Source organism: Plutella xylostella, chromosome 28 (genome assembly GCF_932276165.1).
Source record: "Plutella xylostella chromosome 28, ilPluXylo3.1, whole genome shotgun sequence".
Lineage (NCBI taxonomy): Eukaryota > Metazoa > Arthropoda > Insecta > Lepidoptera > Plutellidae > Plutella > Plutella xylostella.
The window spans coordinates 8,647,459-8,665,531 of NC_064008.1; the positions used below are offsets into that span (position 1 = coordinate 8,647,459).

Sequence of the window (18,073 nt, forward strand, 5' to 3'; positions counted from 1 at the left end):
GAAAACACAAAAATTTAAACATGATCAGCCTGTAATCAACCACAGAGGTCTAGCTCCGACTGGCTACAAAACCATTCCATTACCGGTTATTTTTCTGAAGTCGTAGCTCCAGCGGGGCGGAGGGCGTCCCACTTGCAAGTTTGTGGTCTCTACTAGAGACCATTTATTTCAGTCAGTGTTAATCTCTTGCAATGCCACTTTGCACGCAATGATTCTTTGGTTTCTTTCAAAACAGTATGCCAGGGCAACATCATACAGACAAAGAATCGTAGAAGAAGTGAGATCCTTACCTGACCCATATGAGTCTAGCTATTCTTTCGGCGAGATAGATGGCGCCAGGGAGCACAAACCACTTCCAGAAGTTGGGGCCGTGAAAAATCAACAGCAACCAGAACGGCACATACAGCAGGTGAGTCCAGTAGAACACCTGCCGATTAAAATTCAAAAATTCAAAAAAAACACCTGAAACAGCACCCTGTGAAACTCCTTCAAAGTCTCTTTGTTTCGTTGTGTAGCGATAAAAAGGGTTCTTAAAGTTTCTACCTTAGTAAAACACTAAACTGTTGCAGAAAATAAAGTTAAATTATTAATTTCAAAGACCTTTGCTTGACCTTCATTTTGCAGCCCTAATTAAAAATCTTGTCTTCTTATCCCCTCACCTCAAAGCTCCCGCCTCTCCTGACAGCGGGCTTGCTACAGAACACGATCAGAGTGAGGCACACTGCGAGCGCGATGCCGGTAGGGTTGGCGCAGCCGCCGACCAGGCCGAATAGCCCGGCCGCAGGTCCTGACAGCAGGTCTGCTACAGAACACTACTACGCTGCGTCCACTACCGTTTGTCTGCTATTGACAACCACGCTTTCTCTTTCCTTGCGGATTCAGATCTTGACCATAATATATTGGTAGGTCTAGTAAAAAAACTAACCTCAAAGCTCCCGCCTCTCCTGACAGCAGGTCTGCTACAGAACACGATCAGCGTGAGGCAGACGGCGAGCGCGATGCCGGTAGGGTTGGCACAGCCGCCGACCAGGCCGAATAGCCCGGGCCGCTCGGTTAACAGCCACTCGGTGAGCGTGTAGTTGTTCGCGTTGATCACTGGGTCCGGCATTACCATTATGCCTGGGGAAGGATGGTGGGTTAAGCATCAAGGTTTTAAGGACTTCAGACAGGAATAAATATACTATAAGTGCAGTGCGCATCGTAAAGTGCTCCTTATCCATATTCACATGCATTTTAATGACACCCGTTATCTTGTGCCGATAGTTGTGATACGAGTAGCCCAGTGAACAATAACAAAACTTAAAAAGCTAATAAAATAACAAAAGACGAAACACCACTCACTGAAGTTACACAAATGCATAACAGTATGCACCAGCGAGTACACCGCGATCATGACACCCGTAATCTTATGAAGATAGATGTGGTAGTGGTAGCCAAGCAAATAAATAATATTACCATAGAAATCCCTAACTATAATAAAAAAGCTCTGACTAAAAACTCAATTTTACTTACTGAAGTTACACAAATGCATGACGGTATGAACCAGCGAATACACAGCAATCATGACACCGGTAATCTTATGCAGATAGATGTGGTAGTCCAGTGGCAACACGGCGCCGGCGCCGCGGGCGCGGGCCCACGTGATGCACTGGCGCAGCATGAGCACCAGCACCCAGGTGCACGTGAAGTTGAGGCATTGACCTGCAAGGGATGGAGGGTTTAGGGTTAGTTGAGCTGGAAAGGTTAAAAAGTATTTGTAAAGGGGTTTCCACCCTTTTGACTATGCCGCGCTTTAGTGATGCATAGATTCAGATGCTTTCAGTCCATGTCATCACACAATCCATTTGCTTTCGTTTCCAAAGGTAAGTTTATTGTAAACCATAAGATAGCTAGTGACTTCTTGTTATCAATGGTTTGGCTGACAAAATGTACTAGAATAGTATAATAGCTACAAGAAGATGTTTATTGATGTAATAGATTCAGTAACATAAACACAAAATTACCACAAGCCCTGGCGACAATAACAAAGCCATTCGAATGCCGGTACTCGATGGCTCTCGAGACAAACAAGCCGATGTTGACGAGAGTGAAGACCGCGAGGTACGCCACAAACACGTAGTTATTCTTGAAGTACTGCTTGCTGAGGAAGTAGGGTTTCAGCTTCACCATCTTCTGGTAGAAGGACTTCTTCTCTGGTACTGGCTTTGGAGGGATGAGCCAGCGGTCTATGCTGGAATGGTAAAGGTATAGGTTGAAAATTTAGGTTGATAATTTTATTAAAGACGTGAATAGTATCTAGAACCGGATCGAAACTGTTAATAGAAATTAATGTTCAAGGTAAGTTGTTGATGAATTAAAACGTGATGACCATCTTATGGCTTCTATTTGATAAGTATTTAAACTACTAGCGACAAGCAAGTCTGACCTCTTCGATTCACACCCGTTCACTGCGTTTACGTCCAGATTTCTTGGTGCGACGCAGAGCTACTTAGGTTGTATACGCTGATTCATGTAGCTTTCTTTTAAAACGCTATCAACTAGCTCGAAGCAAGGCGCTTATACCATGGGCGTATGGTCTCTAATCCACCCACCTGATAGACAAGTTCTCCAACAAAGGCCCGTGCTTCTCCAGCTGCACCTTCAGCGCCTCGCAAGTGATGGCTCCTCGTCTCTCCGTGTCCGCGTCTTCAAACATGGCGGAGGTGAGCTCCAGGAGCTGTTCCTCGCTGAACTGCATGCCGTTCTCCTCCATGCACGCCCGCATCACGTGCTGGAGCTCGCGGTGCTGGATTAGGCCGTCACCTGGTGAAATGGAAGAAGACGTTATAGTTGAATTAAGTGTGGGTGCATGAAAGGAGCTTACTTGTACGGTACATCAACTGTACCGTATATATACGTCCGGAAAACCCTGGACATGGCAGTTTGTGACGAACGATTAATCTGACTGATTAATCCTGGGACGGTACCACTGGATTGTCACTAGAAACTAAGAGGAGAAGAATATAAGCAATCGGGAGCACCCTGGCTAGTCTACAACTGACGCAAATCTGACATTCCAATCCTTTTAACAAGGTAGCAAACTCTCATCTATTATAGCTGTTGTGTTTGTCAAACACTCACCATCTAAGTCATAAACCTTGAACAGGAACCGTATCTTCTGGTCGGGCGCCTGCCCCGCGAACCGATGAGCTGCCGCGATAAACTCCTGCAAGGAAATGAAAAATTTTATTTGTAAATATTCCAACAATGCTTCAGTTAAATTATTATTCAGAATATAAGTATTTTACAGTATTGTGGTTCCTCTGCATTCTAGAGAGGTAGTAACTCAGTCAGGTAAGGTGCGTCTTCAAATATCACTGAGATTATAATTCACAAACCTGCAGCGAGATGGATCCAGAGTCATCTTCATCGAAGATCTGGAACACCCGTTCTGTGAAGAATGGCTGCCGAGAGAGAATAAAAGATTAGAGATATGGTGGAAGATACGAGAAGATATTGAATATAATATACTTTACTGAGCAAAACTAAGCCTTGGCTGCGCTGATTTGTTTTTTATTGATTTTATCCACAGCACATTTGCCATATGCATAAAATACGCCTATTTTATGCATATGGCAAAAACAAAACAAAACGGTGAAGGAAAACATCGTGAGGATACCTGCATATCTAGATTTAGCATAGCACATCTAGATAATAATTATGTATGTAAACCCACTAACCCGCAGTTGATTATCGTGCTGGGAAGTGGAACGGTCTAAGAATAAGAAGGCAGTTTAGACCTTGGGAATATGTACAAACGTTCAAGTGCTTACGCCCCCACAGATAATAGTACAGAACCGCTGACTCACATTCTTAGACACGACGATGTTCTGGAACTGTTCCTTGGTGATCTCGCGCTGGTCGCCGACGGTCTGTCTGAACAGCTGCTCGAGCCGGTCTACTGAGGTCTTGTCGAAGCCGACGCGGGGACTGTGGAGGAAATAGGCATTGAGGATATAAATATGTGAGACATCATGTAGATAAAGAACTAGGCAATTTAAATAAATGCTCATTACAAGAATGTTTGGCGTGGACTAGTGTGGAGGTTTTTTTTCATTATAAGCTTGAGCTGATAATGTTATTCGGTTAGTTTCCTTTCATGCATAAGTACCATACAGATGACAGAAAGATAGAATACTTACCTGCTGCTACTGGGGCAGAAAGGGAAATACAAGAAGCATCACAGCAGCAGCATTCTGTATCATTAATATTGCAATGACGCCCCTTGCCTGGTCATCATCCAGATGAAAGAGACAAATTCTGCCATTGATGACAAAGAGAGACATACCGACTGTTAGTGACGGAAAGAGACAGTAATATCTACGTGATCCTATGTTAGAAAGAGACATACATACCTTCTCCTGATGACAGAAAGAGACAGCAACATCTACCTGCTCCTACGCTAGAAAGAGACAACATACCGGCTGCTGGTGACGGTGGAGAGGAAGTCCATGATGAGCTCGGCCGTGGTGTGGTTGTCCCCCGGGTCCAGCACGCGGAACAACTTGTCTGTCACCTGAGGGGTTAAGATAATTTCGTTTTGGATTAGTTGGTTGGGAGGAATATTGCTGGATATGCTATATTGTTAATTAACCTTCTCTCATGAGGAGGTATATGTGATTAAAAGTGTGATTGTTTTCTGAAATTCAGTGTTATAGTACCTAATCTATATTTAGGCAGAGGTAGATTTTATAAGACGTGAACCAGTAGTGGCTAATGCAAAACTTAGAGCAGAGTGTAGTGGCTCTCCATGGCATATGCCCAGCAGGGGAAGATTACGGGCTGCTCATGATTCTCCTGTGCTGACAAACACTAGAGACTGATGGTCTAGGGTTGGTCACTGTGGTGAATGGATTAGCCAGTCAAATTAGTCATCATCCTTAGAGTTGATATACGTTACTTCCATTCTTACGCTCCCTACAGTGGGGATGGCTTAATTTCTTTGTAAGGGAAGCAATGACCCTTCACCACTGTTTCATTATGATATTCATCATAAGAACCCATCACGTCTCCACTGCTGGGGCTCGGGTCTCCTTCCAATGAAGGAAGGGTTTTAGGCCTAGTCATCTACGCTGGCCTAGCAGTGCGGGTGCAAAGTTGGGCCTTATGGTATTGAACCTGGAATACTGTACACGCACCACTCTGCTCTTGAAGATGGTCTGGAAGGTGGGCAGCGCGAGCTCGCCGTCACCGCACAGCACGTACGCGATCGCCTCCACCTGCTCCACAAACGCCAGCTGCTTCTCCTCGCTGGAATATAGGACGATTTGTAATGTTAATGAGGCTTAGCATACCTTACACTTAGATCAAACGCGGGAATTTCATTGCAAGTCAGAAAGCGAAAAAAAAAACAATACAGAACATGATAGCTTTTGCACGCATAAAGCGGGTTCGTTTTACATACTATAAAAATGAAAATTTGAATGAGGTAAAAAATCAGGGGGGTCTTTTATGAAAATCTTCATTATTACAGTCGTCGAAATATAAGAGGCCCGTTTGGACAGCTACAAAATGTATGGAATGACAGCTAGTGTTCAAAATCATTAAAAATCTAAACAATAGCGGTGTAACTTTTGGAGCATCAAAAATTCTTTTCCGTTTCGCCCGTTAAATAATAAGCCAGATTATGTATCTTTTTATATATTTCATCAAGTATATCAAGAGTAAATAGCAAATTTGTGTAGCTGTCCAAACGGGCCTATTATATTTCGACGACTGTAGTGTTCATTTTAGTAAAACAACATAGCACGACGTAGCGTAATTAGAAGGTCTTAAAATTTTCAGTGACAAACAAAAAGGTAGGTAAGGTACACAGGAAGCCTGCCATTTGTCACATAGTGATAGGATGGGCCAGGGTCAGGCATGTGATACGTCACTCAAGAAAGCTCATTTCGTGAATCAACTAAACTATAAAGATACTCACGTGAGTCTAGCCTTCAGGAACTCGATCCAGTCCTCCTGCACGAGGTAGTCTCGTCTCTCCACGTCGAACAGACGGAATATCCTCTCGAGAAGGTCCTGGAACATACACAAACGTATATCACACACTTTTTTATCGATAGAGGTAAAGATTTTACGCGATGCACCGTGTTTTGTTTTCGAATATGATCTTTTAGGGATTAGATTTTGTTTCCTATTTATTTACACTGAATGATGTAGTGATTGTAATGTCAGAGTATTTTCAGTCTACCCGTCTTGTAAATTGATTATGTAGGTAAGTTCTCATTGATGGCGCCTATGAAAAAGAAAACTTTGTGCAGAATGGTTCATTAGCTATGTGCATTTATTCAGGCGGTTTTGATTTATTTTCTGTTTCGCTAATGTAATGAGATTACAATCTTAAGATTTATAATATTGTAATAAACTATAAAATGTTTGAAGGTTTAATTAATGGAACCTACTTATATCTATATTTTAATTAATAAATGTTGCAAAGTTAAGCATTGCAGGAAAATTTTCACCGCCACCTACCTACTTACTAACGACTGAAAAAATACAAACCAAACCAAACATTGTGACTATGGAAAACCACTAACCAATCAGAAGCTGTCATAATCTGTACCACCTTGTGCAACAGTGGCTAGTTACAGATGTCATTAATCATATCCCGTATCTCGTCCGTAGCACATTATCATATGAATGGGCATTTTGACAAATGACCTATCCGGAGCTTTCACTGTGGCACACCTCCGCAGGGGCAGGGTGACCATGAAGAGAGATAGAAATGAAATGTACACTCAAGAGCAATTAAAAAGTTCAGTGACAACGGCACCAAATTACTCCTAAACTGAAAAGGCTAGCCTAATGACGCCTTCTGCAATATAAGAGTACATTTACTCGTAACAGCGCATCAGAATATTAACAACTAAAAACGTAAATACATATTTTGATCAAATTCCAAATTAAATGTTTCAAAAATTTGGGTCATTGAAGTAGTCAAAATAGAACTTCATAAATGTGAAATAGGCGGCCTTACAACTTAAACCTCTATTCCAGATAATCTGACGGTTATGATAAAGCTATACAAAAATCTCCACATTTGCTAACCTCATGGTCACCCTACAGTACAGGCGCTATTAGTGGCTAGGAACGTGTTGGAGCGAGATGTTATCGCACAATGGTCGCCCTACAGCCTCCATGATCGATCCGACGCTAATACGATAGCTCATTGGAATCTACAGGAGGGTTACTCTATACTGACGAAAAACGAACGAACGAGAGCAGCAGCAGCTGTCGTGCAATCGGCACGTTTAATACATCGATATATAGTTTTTCGTATTATAGAGTGACCCCCTGTTGTCTGGACTGGATGTGGTGCAGTGGTTAGTATAGTAGCCCTGGTCATTGAGCTAAGACGAGGACGGTCCCAGGTTTGATCCCAACTGGGAAGATATATGTTGGACGTGCCTGAAAGATGGCTGTAGGCTCACCCCTCTTAAATTTGGACAATACTCAGACTAGAACGTGTACATAAATAAGTTATTATTATAACATTGATTTTATATTAGAGTGATAATTGAGATCATATTGAGTTATTTATTTAAATATTCCCACCAACTGTGATACCTCCATAATCAATCAAACTGCAATTACCTAAATGACTGAATTCTAGATACTAGACCGCGCTTCTTCTATTAAATACAGCAAAAACATGTCTTAGTTATACAAGCCATAGCAGAGGACCTAATAAAACTCCCTGTGGTGCGCTGAGTCAATCATCATTTATAAACACACACGGCGTTTTGTTCATTGCTACACAGGATTAAGGTCTAAATTTGTTTGACTGAAGTAAATAGCTTAGTGAAGTTAAGTAAAACTAAATGGTTAGTGAAGCCAGCGGGGAATCATGTTTAAATCCCGCGTTTAGATGTTTTGTTGATGAATTGATGTCTGCAGACTGAGATGCGGTTAACAAGATGATTTGATTAAGACCGGCATGCAATGGTCTGGTAATTTGTTTTGAGAGAGCACACTTCAGTTTGTTGAGAAAATTTAATCTGGTAAAGTTTATAATCATGACATAGGACGATAACATTTTCATTTTAAAGTATTAATAAAGTATATTATTAAAGTATAAGTACTTAGGCTTACCCAGTTTTTTGATCCGTGGTCAACTTTAACCATTAGTCAAATCACGTGTCAAGCATGACATCTACATACGAATTTCGTTGGTTTTTAACTAATGGTAGCAATTTTTGACCAATGGTTGAGTTAACTAGGGATCAAAAAACTGACCCTTACTCAATTAAGTATAATTGTTTTTTTTTTTATTAAGTGTATACTTGTAGGTATATTGTTGTGTACTATACCTTGTGTTGTAAAAGTAAAATAAATGTATAAGAACTTATGACCTTTGAGATAGACCAGCCATATAGTGCCCAATTCAAATAATATTGCAGTCAATAAATGTGCCTTATTACGACCAATACTAGGTATAAATCAAAAGTATCAGGTTAACTCTATAAGGACTCTACCACCGTATTAGCTTATCAGAATATCTGGTGACACTATATACCTGCTAAGACAATAGGTGATACGTTAAAGCTAACTTGTATGCAACAAAGCTCTAACAGTATTGAAATCGAAAGTGGGACGTAGATATTACAATAGTCGCTGAGATATACAAAGTGTCGTGTGAAGGATTTGCACCAATTTGGTGTTTGAAAGTGGACCTGCTGAAAATAATTATGACTGTGGTAGCGATTACGAAGGCACTTTTTTACTTGTAAAGGCTAAATTGGAATGGGAAGTGAGTTTTAAAATAAGGTTTCAAACAAAATTTCAAATAACGAATTTAAAGTTTAGACATTTCCAACTGTCAATTTGGCAACTGCTAACGCAGCCTTATGCACTAATATTGACCACTTCACACTTGATTTTAGCCCACGTTTTAAAAGTCTAAGAGTCTAGCATTGGACCCTACACTAAAAATCTTGGTCCAACGGGTCCGAACCCTATAAAAAGCGACAACAGAAATGCGGCAGTCAAACACAACATTATAAAATCTTTGTGTCACGATATTTTGATATCAAAGTACGTGTCAGGCGAAGTACCGCTGATCCAGATTGTGACACTGATCTGATTTATGATTGCCATCGTGCATGTTATGTGAGATGGATGATCTTGAGAACTCACTAGTTGTTATGAAATACATCTACGGTTGTGAAAAATCGGACACATTTTTTTTCTTCTCCATGGTGAAAAGTCTTTTCAAAATGTAACCGAGTATTATTATTATTTTACTATTACTACTACTATGAGTACTAATCTACTTTGTTTGATTTAGATAAATAGACACAATTTAGCATTTACTATCGTGCAATCACTGTGTCCCTTTTTTAACTACGAGTATTCATTATTTTCAATCAGACTATTTTTTTCGGTACTTAATATTTATTTTTACCTGGCTTGTTACAGTAATTTTATTGTTCAAGTAACATATTCCTACATCATAAAATGTAACGATATAGCGAAATCGTTACTAACTGTAGCATTCAACAAATTAACTCCGAATTTTTTACCGCATTTTTTACAAATTGAGTCGTCTTGTTTGTGCTTTTGAAAAAATAATTATTTTATTACTGTAAGTATCTTTGCGTTCGCGTGTTATTTGCCATAATTTAGTTCGCAAACGTATAATTTTCATCTCCATTAACTTATATGAGGCACAGACTGCTAACCTACTTGTAAAGAAAGAGTATGATACATCGACCAGTGACCTAGGTTATCAATCACCGAATATAATGTGATTGCGCATTTACTTTAAATGTAAAAATGAAAATGTGCCATTTGTTTTCAAAAGCTATGTAAGTAGATTTATTTTAAAATATAACATAAAAATATATTATTAACATCTTTAGGATTACAGTATCACGGTATAAATTAGTGTTGCCACGAATAGTGAATTGGCCGAATACCGAATACCGAACATTCGGCGACGCTGCCGGCCGAAGCGCCGAATATTCGGCCGCCGAATATTCGCCGCTACAACCTGTTTTTTTGTTCCTGGAACTGCTTTGAAGAAGTCGCTACAGATTATATGAGAAATGCTAATTATTAGGAGGCAGAATGCTGTGGCAAACGAGTTGATTTTTTTATTTGATAATAGTTCGCCTAGATCGGATGGCCGATCCTTACAAGTGGTGGTCAGCAAACAAAAACAATACCCGAACCTTTTGAAATTTGCAAAAACTTATCTTTCTTCACCTGGAAGTAGCGTTTATAGTGAGAGGTTATTTTCTGAGGATGGTTACAATGAAAAACGCAATCGTGTGCTACCAAAAAATGCAGAAATACTCGTTTTTATCCAGCACAGCATTACTACTGATTAATTTTAAGTTCTAAAATGTTGTGATTTGGAAATAAATACACAATTTTGATTAAAATAACAAGTCATTTTTTACATGATTTATTATTCGGTATTCGGCCCGAATAGTACGCACTATTCGGCCGAATACCGAATACTGAAAAAACTGGCCGAATAGGCCGAATACCGAATAGTTGCCGAATATTCGTGGCATCTCTAGACTATAAATATAATAAATAATAATTTAATTCTAGTGAGTTTTATAGAGTAGGTATCTATGGATAACAGTAGGTACTATGTTTCCGTAATCATTATGTGATTGATGTGATTCACTGAAGAACCAGTGCTGACGAGTTCTGAAGAAAGAAAGTAATCACTACATGATCAGTTTAGCAGAATCCAATTGTTGTTTTTTTTTGCTCGAGAAATAACAAATTAACGAATATTGATTTTGGAAATTCAGAGAATAACTGGCGGCGTTTTGGTCAATTTGTACGTAATAAAGACAATGCGTGTATAGCCCAATAAGTGGATATTTACCGCAGTTGTATGATTATTGGCTGATGATGATCATACTAAAATACACCTGATTATTTTACAAAATCTCACAGGGTAAAAGAGTTTATTACTGTCCGACGTTTTCTTCCATTCACCGGGTTGTTAGCTTTTATAAGTTACGCATAGTATAATCCAATAAACATTCGATACTGGTGAAAAGTGACTGAAGCAAAGCGCCTTACATGGGTATAGCCCATGTAAGGCGCTTTGCTTCAGTTTGATAGTGTAAGTTTCATTCAATTATTATTTACTAGCTTTTCCCTCGTGCTTGGCTTCGCATTGAAAAGGTTTTTTAGTTTTTTTTTGTATTCCTAGATAAAGAAGGCTCATAGGTTGTCATCTTACTGCATACTTAATTACGTTAATACTTAAAATACGTTTAAAAAACATAAATGCACTCTTAGCTTTATAATAAACATTATGATGTGTATAATATGGTAAGTGAACCAAGTGCCGCTAGCTATAAACAGGCCACAATTACCTTCAGGTCCCATGCTATCCACACAGTCCATACATCACGTAATGTATGTATCACTCACTCTCGATACGCTGATAGCTATAATTAAACACTGTTGTCCCGAATTATCGGGAGTTGTACCGATTTCGACTCACAGAATAATCAAGATAATTATTCTGAGTGTAGACGAGCCTTAATATTAATATCGGCGAGTTGAGGGTAGACTAATTTATCCACGTAAACGAGCAGCGCGGGAGCGCTTTTCACTTTTGTGTGAGCAGCCGCGGTGAGCAGACGGTCAGAGTGAGGGAGTGATCAATGACGTGGGTGCGAGAGGACCCCGCGGAGCGGAGCCGAGGCGCCCAGGCTCGGGGAGCCGAGGCGGGCGTGATGGCCCGGTTCAGACAACAGCCAGTTACTGCAAGTGCGCAGCTAAGTGACCTTTCTACTTACCTTTTATATCTCGTTTATGATTGATAAGTTATACTACACTTGATTTCTTGATGTACCAATTGTGTTTATAATGAGTAAGGAAACTAAGGAGGTAATGTAAGGTTTAAAGGAGGTACGAGTACATACCGTACCCGTACCGTGTGATAATAGATAGATTAGATATTCAGTGCGCCAGGGGAAACAATCCCATGTGATCAGTGTAAGAAGCTAGGGAAACAATCCCATGTGATCAGTGTAAGAAGCTAGGGAAACAATCCCATGTGATCAGTCCCAGGGAACAACCCTGCTAGCGAGGCACGGGGTGGCTATAGGGGAGGTTGGAGGCCACTGGGGTAAAACCCCTAAGAACATCAGGATTATCCTTGACATTCAGACGATCAGGTTATTAGACTGATCGGTCATCACGTGTGCGTGATACTAAGTAACTAATTTGTTTATGATACATCCCATATTCAGTTCGTCACCGTGATTAGTATGTTTGTACTAATCACGGTTATTAATTATTAACAGTTCAGATATTCGCGTTTACTCATATAAATAGTTAAATGAATCTGCGACATGGTGGAGATGCTGGGATCTGAGTCCAGTGTTGCAGCTTTTTTGATTTGCGAGCAAATTTAAATTTACCCTGACAAGGGTCTTGCAAACTACAAGTAAATATATTTTAAAATCCCATTATAAACATAGACCAGTGAAAAGTTAAGTTGTTTGATAGAAATTGGGGACTATTCTTGAGACTCGTAAGAGGTTTTATTGAAAATGTACACATAAAGATTAAGATACCTACAAGTAAATTAGTTTGGTGTAGGTGTACCTATTAGTAAGTAAGTCAGTAGTATTTGACTTATTTGAGCATCGCTTATTGAGTATTTGATGAAATTACAAGTATAAATTGAAGTAAACCTATGATATTTTAAATGATACATGCATTAGAGTCGCTTTTAGAGTAGCGTGACATTATATTGACAAGATACTTCCAGTAGTGGATGGCATACGATATCTGAGAGGATTATGATTGGAATTTGCAGTATGCCAGTTTGCAGTTAGGAATTGATCAAATCTAAATTTGCAAATGAGCGAAGTCAGATTTGAATTTATTAGTTATGATACTGAAATAATGTGATAGTACAGTCCTTTCACCGAAATGTGTCTTTTAGATAATGAGTATTGTAGACTTCAATCTGTTCACTCAGCATATATTTTTCCCTGAGTAATATTTAGTGAATTTTTGAGTAATTTATCATAGCGTGTGTGAGTAATTTACTCTTGGCACTTATTATTGTTCAGATTAAGATAGGTATTAAGTGATTGAATTAGACGCCATCGGGACAATCAAGTGGTTGCTTACAAGTTATTGGACTGCATAGATGTTACATAGTTAATGCTATTCTTGATAAATGAAGCACAAATTCTACAATTTTATAGTGAAATGAAACTTGTAAAGGAGCAAGTCACAGTAAGCTAACTGTACGACGCGAGTAGACAACAGGCGCCCGCGCTGGCGCCACCGCCCGTTTCTTTGTTATGTTACATTGTTGCAGTCTAAATAATTTGCAAAGAAATTTGTTTTTTATTGCCTATTGAATATGGTTCAGTTTAATGAAGGATTTCCCACAAAATATTTTTTGATTTGATGATAAGTAGTACAAAACTCAGGTGATGCTCTTGCTTGTGGGTAGCTACTCCTTGAAATTTAGAATAACCAGTTGAAAAGCTATGAGCTAAAGAATATACCTATACCAGATGTTCGAAAGGAACAGTTTGCCTATTACCAAACATTTTGTAGTTCTCTTCGGATTGATAATTCGAGGATATTAGAATTAGATATCGTGAAAGTTGGTAGAACTTGTACTAAGTATATCAGTAGTCTGAGGTCGGCCGCCACGGCGCAGTCCACGCTGCTCGTGCACATACAGGAGTTCCACTGAACTTAGACGGTCAAGATTAATCTCTTGACATGGGGTCAAGTAATTCAATTAAAAAAAAAGTACCGAATATGAATAGTGAAGTTGTCAGCTAACGAAGATTATACCCATGTATATACTGTTCTCTGAAGTTATACTTTATAATATAAAGCTTCAAGTTATTTAGAAGTTAAATGTATGTCTTACTTTAGTGCAATGTGAACTTTAAAATGTTTAGATTTCAGTAAGCGTTAAACTTTAGTTACAAGTGAATGGCCAAGGAGTGACTCAGAAAAGGATCAGAATTTAAAGTACTTAGCTTATAAATCAAAGAACATTTTTGGTTATTAATACCCAAGCAGGGTGGCCAATATCGGAGAATGAATCTCCTCTTAAAAATGAATATGATTCACATTGTGCCCAGTACTGTTATTAAGAATGTTTGAACTGTCATTGTATTGAAACTCGTACTCTTACTGAGAAAACTTACGTATACTTACATATATCGTAGCATTGTAAAATTTCAGATAAATTCTTGCGATTTTCTTCTCAAGCAGACCAGACGTAACACATGTCAGGTGTGTGAAGTTAGCAGCCTAAAGTTAGCAGCCTTTGAATAGCCGACCAAATTAAGATGGTCACTTCAGTCATTGCATACTTTATCAATTAAAACACGTAAAAAGCCACAAAACATTGGAATAACAATGCTAGGTATTCATATAAACACTATAATATGTTCTATATAATAAATACTAAAAAATACGACGTTTACTTACCGACGCCCTTGTTGGTTAATGGATATTTTATACGGGGGCACCAAGATGCCATAGACCTGCCAGCATCTCACCTAGTTTATTATGTGTGTTGACTCATTAGAAAACACTGACAGAAGTTTCATCAACATTGAAACGGTATAGCAGGTGTCCAGGAGCCACTTTCTGACAGATTTTGGGTAAAAATTGTCAATATTTCACGAATATTCAAGTTTGCAGGTGGAACCTGAAGGAAATCAGATGCAAATAATAGTTCATATGAAAGGTATTATTTATACCTAGAAACGGTTTTCAGCAATTTCAGATTAAATGACTTTTGGTGAATATTCAAGGGGAAGATCAGAAAATAAAAGTTAGCAGCCCAAGATTACCATTTTGTATGGGGGCACCAAGATGCCATAGACCTGCCAGCATCTCACCTGGTTTATTATGTGTGTTGACTCATTATAAAACACTGACAGAAGTTTCATTAACATTGAAACGGTATAGCAGGTGTTCAGGAGCCGATTTCTGACACATTTTGGGTAAAAAAATAACAATATTTCACGAATAATCAAGTTTGCAGGTGGAACCTGAAGGAAATCAGCTGCAAATGATAGTTCATATGAAAGGTATTATTTATACCTAGAAACGGTTTTCAGCAATTTCAGATTAAATGACTTTTGGTGAATATTCAAGGGGAAGATCAGAAAATAAAAGTTAGCAGCCCAAGATTAGCATTTTGTATGGGGGCACCAAGATTCCATAGACCTGCCAGAATCTCACCTGGTTTATTATATGTGTTGACTCATTATAAAACACTGGCAGAAGTTTCATCAACATTGAAACGGTATAGCAGGTGCCCAGGAGCCGATTTCTGACAGATTTTGGGTAAAAAAATAACAATATTTCACGAATAATCAAGTTTGCAGGTGGAACCTGAAGGAAATCAGCTGCAAATGATAGTTCATATGAAAGGTATTATTTATACCTAGAAACGGTTTTCAGCAATTTCAGATTAAATGACTTTTGGTGAATATTCAAGGGGAAGATCAGAAAATAAAAGTTAGCAGCCCAAGATTACCATTTTGTATGGGGGCACCAAGATGCCATAGACCTGCCAGAATCTCACCTGGTTTATTATGTGTGTTGACTCATTATAAAACACTGACAGAAGTTTCATCAACATTGAAACGGTATAGCAGGTGTCCAGGAGCCACTTTCTGACAGATTTTGGGTAAAAATTCACAATATTTCACGAAAATTCAAGTTTGCAGGTGGAACCTGAAGGAAATCAGCTGCAAATGATAGTTCATATGTAAGGTATTATAAATACCTAGAAACGGTTTTCAGCAATTTCAGAGTAAATGACTTTTGGTGAATATTCAAGGGGAAGATCAGAAAATAAAAGTTAGCAGCCCAAGATTAACATTTTGTATGGGGGCACCAAGATGCCATAGACCTGCCAGCATCTCATAAAAGTCATTTACTCTGAAATTGCTGAAAATTGTTTCTAGGTATTAATAATACCTTACATAGGAACTATAATTTGCAGCTGAATTCCTTCAGGTTCCACCTGCAAACTTGAATATTCGTGAAATATTGTCAATTTTTACCCAAAATCTGTCAGAAAGTGGCTCCTGGACACCTGCTATACCGTTTCAATGTTGATGAAACTTCTGTCAGTGTTTCATAATTAGTCAACACACATAACAAACCAGGTGAGATGCTGGCAGGTCTATGGCATCTTGGTGCCCCCATACAAAATGGTAATCTTGGGCTGCTAACTTTTATTTTCTGATCTTCCCCTTGAATATTCACCAAAAGTCATTTAATCTGAAATTGCTGAAAACCGTTTCTAGGTATTAATAATAACTTTCATATGAACTATCATTTGCAGCTGATTTCCTTCAGGTTCCACCTGCAAACTTGATTATTCGTAAAATATTGTGATTTTTTACCCAAAATCTGTCAGAAATCGGCTCCTGAACACCTGCTATACCGTTTCAATGTTGATGAAACTTCTGTCAGTGTTTAATAATGAGTCAACACACATAACAAACTAGGTGAGATGCTGGCAGGTCTATGGCATCTTGGTGCCCCCATACAAAATGGTAATCTTGGGCTGCTAACTTTTATTTTCTGATCTTCCCCTTGAATATTCACCAAAAGTCATTTAATCTAAAATTGCTGAAAACCGTTTCTAGGTATTAATAATAACTTTCATATGAACTATCATTTGCAGCTGATTTCCTTCAGGTTCCACCTGCAAACTTGATTATTCGTGAAATATTGTGATTTTTTTACCCAAAATGTGTCAGAAATCGGCTCCTGAACACCTGCTATACCGTTTCAATGTTGATGAAACTTCTGTCAGTGTTTTATAATGAGTCAACACACATAATAAACCAGGTGAGATTCTGGCAGGTCTATGGCATCTTGGTACCCCCATACAAAATGGTAATCTTGGGCTGCTAACTTTTATTTTCTGATCTTCCCCTTGAATATTCACCAAAAGTCATTTAATCTGAAATTGCTGAAAACGTTTTCTAGGTATAAACAATACCTTTCATATGAACTATCATTTGCACCTGATTTCCTTCAGGTTTCACCTACAAACTTGATTATTCGTGAAATATTGTGATTTTTTACCCAAAATCTGTCAGAAATCGGCTCCTGAACACCTGCTATACCGTTTCAATGTTGATGAAACTTCTGTCAGTGTTTTATAATGAGTCAACACACATAACAAACCAGGTGAGATGCTGGCAGGTCTATGGCATCTTGGTGCCCCCATACAAAATGGTAATCTTGGGCTGCTAACTTTTATTTTCTGATCTTCCCCTTGAATATTCACCAAAAGTCATTTAATCTGAAATTGCTGAAAACGTTTCCTAGGTATAAACAATACCTTTCATATGAACTATCATTTGCACCTGATTTCCTTCAGGTTTCACCTGCAAACTTGATTATTGGTGAAATATTGTGATTTTTTACCCAAAATCTGTCAGAAATCGGCTCCTGAACACCTGCTATACCGTTTCAATGTTGATGAAACTTCTGTCAGTGTTTTATAATGAGTCAACACACATAACAAATCAGGTGAGATGCTGGCAGGTCTATGGCATCTTGGTGCCCCCATACAAAATGGTAATCTTGGGGTGGCTACCTTTTATTTTCTGATCTTCCCCTTGAATATTCACCAAAAGTCATTTAATCTGAAATTGCTGAAAACATTTTCTAGGTATAAACAATACCTTTCATATGAACTATCATTTGCACCTGATTTCCTTCAGGTTTCACCTGCAAACTTGATTATTCGTGAAATATTGTGATTTTTTACCCAAAATCTGTCAGAAATCGGCTCCTGAACACCTGCTATACCGTTTCAATGTTGATGAAACTTCTGTCAGTGTTTTATAATGAGTCAACACACATAAAAAACCAGGTGAGATGCTGGCAGGTCTATGGCATCTTGGTGCCCCCATACAAAATGGTAATCTTGGGCTGCTAACTTTTATTTTCTGATCTTCCCCTTGAATATTCACTAAAAGTCATTTAATCTGAAACTGCTGAAAACCATTTCTAGGTATAAATGATACCT

The 18,073-nt window shown here is 38.7% G+C and overlaps 1 protein-coding gene across 1 annotated transcript in view; it reads right to left on the reverse strand.

Moving 5' to 3' along the window:
* Positions 1-18,073, reverse strand: part of LOC105396583 (NADPH oxidase 5) — a 61,716-nt gene that overhangs the window by 5,579 nt on the left and 38,064 nt on the right. Inside the window, exons 2-12 of the mRNA XM_048631210.1 lie at positions 5,963-6,057; positions 5,178-5,289; positions 4,461-4,555; positions 3,849-3,969; positions 3,378-3,443; positions 3,121-3,205; positions 2,592-2,802; positions 2,004-2,230; positions 1,513-1,701; positions 926-1,119; positions 291-427 (exon numbers count right to left, since the gene is read on the reverse strand). Of these exons, the coding sequence (XP_048487167.1) occupies positions 291-427; positions 926-1,119; positions 1,513-1,701; positions 2,004-2,230; positions 2,592-2,802; positions 3,121-3,205; positions 3,378-3,443; positions 3,849-3,969; positions 4,461-4,555; positions 5,178-5,289; positions 5,963-6,057 (1,532 nt within the window). The remainder of the gene's footprint in view (positions 1-290; positions 428-925; positions 1,120-1,512; positions 1,702-2,003; positions 2,231-2,591; positions 2,803-3,120; positions 3,206-3,377; positions 3,444-3,848; positions 3,970-4,460; positions 4,556-5,177; positions 5,290-5,962; positions 6,058-18,073) is intronic.